The 3978-nt window shown below is 30.8% G+C and overlaps 1 protein-coding gene across 1 annotated transcript; it reads right to left on the bottom strand.

The window, feature by feature from the left end:
* Nucleotides 1–2308: 2308 nt before the first annotated feature.
* Nucleotides 2309–3483, bottom strand: LOC126737333 (enhancer of split mbeta protein-like). The gene has a single exon (XM_050442195.1). The coding sequence runs from the start codon at nt 3332–3334 to the stop codon at nt 2705–2707; it is 630 nt and encodes a 209-aa protein (XP_050298152.1). The 5' UTR covers nt 3335–3483; the 3' UTR covers nt 2309–2704.
* Nucleotides 3484–3978: the final 495 nt, after the last annotated feature.

Raw genomic sequence — 3978 nt, forward strand, 5'->3', positions numbered from 1 at the left:
CTTCCAAACAAGATATAACCGATACTTTAGCCTTGAGGTCTTTAAATTGGTCATTTGGTCTAAAAGCTCAGATATTTTCAATGGTATGGGGTTAAATAGATGCAATAGGTTTTGTATACTAAATTATTTTAAATTAAACAAGTTTGGTTTATGCGTGTATCTTAAGTAGAACAAAACTTATTAATCAAAAATCAATTGATTATTCCTAGAAAAATAATTGTAATATAATCATATACATAATTAATTGGAATTTAACTTTTATTATAATGATCATCACTGTAAGTTAATTCCCCAAAAAAATATAAGTAATATTTGAGCGGTGACATCTTCGAATTTGGCAAATGGCTAACACATCACACAGAGAGTTTATAGCTGCTTATGGAACTTAGAATTTTATTAGATATAACAAGTAGTTTAACTCAAATTATAATAATTAAATTATTTTAAATTAAACAAGTTTAGTTTATGCGTGTATTTTAAGTATAACAAAAGTTTACTCTACTTTCTCGTTAACATTTAATCCTACAAAGATAGTTCTAATATTATCCTATAGATAATTAATTGATCTTTAACTTTAATTAATAATAATTGTAACTGCTAATCAATTCCCAAAAAAAATATGAGAGATATTTCAGTGGTGACACCTTTGAAGGAAGCATTTGGTCTAAAAGGTTTTTTGTTTTTATTTGGATATATTAAGTACTTTATATTAAAATATTTTAAAGCAAATAAGCTTTATTTTATTACTGTAACTTAAGTATCAGAAAACTTAGCAATCAAAATACTTGAGCTTGACCTCGCAATGGCTTGCTGACGTGAGAGAAAATTTAAATGGGTATATCTCATAAACGATTATTCCTACAAAGATAGTTGTAATATAATTATTTTATTCAACTAAATAAAATGTACATAACTCTTAATCTATACCCAAAAAGGATATAAGCAATATTTGAAGAGGGTCTCAAAGTTCAGATATTTTCAATGGTATTGGATTCAGATTGCCCTAATAGATATAGTATGAATTTTACAGTAAATTATTTTAAATCAAACTAAGCTTATTTTATGCCTGTGTCTTAAGTAGATCAAAAGTTGTAATTAAAAACATCAATATTATCTTCGCAGCAATCTGCTGACGTAAAGGAAAATTTAAACCGGTATATCTCATAATCGATTAGCCTACAAAGATTGTTCAAATATTATCATATAAATAATTAATCGGTCTTTAATTTGAACTATAATAATATAATAATCATAAGTGTAGATAAATTACCCAATAAAATTTTTAGCCATATTTGAAGTGAGTCCTTCGTAGGGGTCGTTTGGTATAAAAATTTAAATATCTTCAATAGTATTGAGTTTAGAGCCTTAATAAATGCAATAAGTTTTTTAGAGTAAATTATTTTAAATTAAACAAGTTTAGTTTATGCGTGTATCTTAAGTAAAACAGAACTTATTAATCAAAAATCCATTGATTATTCCTAGAAAAATAATTGTAATGTAATCATATACATAATTAATTGAAATTTAACTTTAATTATAATGATCATAACTGTAAGTTTGTAGCTGTACTATAATTATATAAGTTGTTTCCCCATTATGTGAAATTTCAAAATATTTAACAATCCCCACATTGCACTTTTAAATAAGCCCAAATTGAGCAAAATCGGATCAGTGTTTTAAAAGTAATAACCATTTAAACAATTACACTTTTACTACCTTTCCCTACTTTATAAAAGTCGATACGCCTATGAGACTTTGACAAAAAATGGTGGACATAATCCAAGGTTTCTTATTATGTTAGAAAAATAGTACTTTAAGTTGACATTTTCTGAAAAAAATTAGAATTGAATTATTAACCTTTTAATTACGTTCCCTAGTGTCCAAATTTTCAACTTAAAAATAGTTTCCAGCATTTTCTTTCTATCTCGGTCTAGACTATTATAAGAATCTGCTGATGTGAAGTACAATTTAAACGGACATATCTCATAAACAATTAACCCTAAAAAATTATTCTAATAAGAATTTGTAAGCAATCACTTAGTCTTCAACTTTTGATTATAATGATCATAATTGCAGAACAAATATTAAATAAAATATAAGCGATTGTTAACATTCGTGTCAAAAATGTACAATATTAAGTCATTTAAAGTATTGTGTGGGGCGCCACAATGTAATCAATTTATTTTACTGACCATTCAATAAAGTGGTGGCAAGTGGACCATTATATTGCATAGAGGGTTATTTATTCACAATTAATTGCACAACTTTTTAAATAGCGAGAAATTAGGGGCAAATAAAACAAATAAAATATATTTTCAATAACAAATCATATTTTATTATTGCAAAAAAATATTTTAAACTTAAAAATTACACATTTTTTCAATCACAGACGAGCGTATAATACATGATTCTGTACTTAACAAATATACAGAAAACATTTTTTGATTACGTTATATTCTCCAATATAAATTGATCACAGGTACACACTAATAGCTTACATAAGAATCATGTTATCACAATTATTAATAAAAACATATTTTTTACAATTAACCTAAATTAAAGCTTTCAATAACCCCTTCAAAAAAGAGATCAGTTCTTATCAGTTGAGCAAATGACACTACTAACTACATTATAATATTGTCAATATATAAAATCATTGGAAAGACTGTATTAGTCGTGAGATTTTGTTGAATATATTTACAATCTACCATGGTCTCCACACTTGTTCCTCTTTGTGTAGGGCCATCTTCAAAAGACCAGTGGTGGTACTGCAATCAATTGGTTGATTTGGCGAAGGCGTATGTCTATTAGAAGAAGTCGTACTGGAGGCCGGAGTCAGAGGTAGAGTATACGAAGACACTGAGCCTTCAAGGTTTGGTGAGCCGGGAGGCGTGTAAGAGCTACTCACATTGATCATCAAAGGCGAAACCTTATCCAAATCGTTGAGTTTATGTCCCAAGTGAGTCATGAGTTTGGTACCCAAATGGATATCCACTCCAGGAGTAGCTGCTAGACATCTAGAAACTTCGTTGGCACAGTGAGTGTATCCAGCGCGGAATCTATCAGCATCCACCACTGGATTATAACTAAGCCTTTGCTGTCTTTTTAATTTATGCAGGTGACGTACAGTAAGCTCCAAAATATCAGCCTTTTCCAGCTTGGAAACATTTTCACCTTCACTTTGAAGTGCTGTCACCATCAATTCCTTCAGCTCATCAAGACATCTATTGATTCTAGCTCTCCTTTTACGTTCCAGCATAGGTTTCATCACCTTCCTATACTGGTAGGTACGAGAGATTGGTTGGGGCTCTTCAACGGATTGTCCAGTAATCATTTTTAACACTTAACTTATAATAAAAAGAAACACTAAAGCACAATAATTAAAGCGAACGTATTAAGGCGACTTGAACGTATTAAACTGTTCCGAACGACGCGCTAGTCAAATTCAAAATGAACGGAGCGGTTTTGGGGTAGGGAGCTTTTATAGGAGACTCAGGTGTGCGGCAATGACGCTGTTATCGTGGGAAACTCGGTGGCTCGTTCGTTCCCACACTTTGGCCACCTGTGGCTGGGTTTGAGCGCGTGCAGCTGCCTCTTATCATTTCTCTCTAAAGTTTGGCGTTGTCTTTGTCGCGCGGTAAACACACGCCGAGGATTATTAGGCTCTTGTCTGTGGATTTTTATATACTGACACGAGTTGGATTTGATAATATATGGGCGACGGTATGACGAGATACCGTTTACTTTTTTTTTTAAACCATTGAAGGTCATGAAAAAACTGAAGATTTGGTATATGAAGGCTCGAAAGTTCTGTGGATTCCGTTCTGTAACCGAGATAATATGATTTTTGCTGGCCAATAACTGTTTCAAATATTGGAATAACAGTTTGGTCGTAGTTGATAATAAAGTTGAATTAAGTTCTGGTGAATTATATGGAATTAATGCATATCTTAATAGTATTGGGGTTAATCATTTTAA

This window comes from Anthonomus grandis, chromosome 6, assembly GCF_022605725.1.
Source record: "Anthonomus grandis grandis chromosome 6, icAntGran1.3, whole genome shotgun sequence".
Taxonomy (NCBI): Eukaryota; Metazoa; Arthropoda; class Insecta; order Coleoptera; family Curculionidae; genus Anthonomus; species Anthonomus grandis.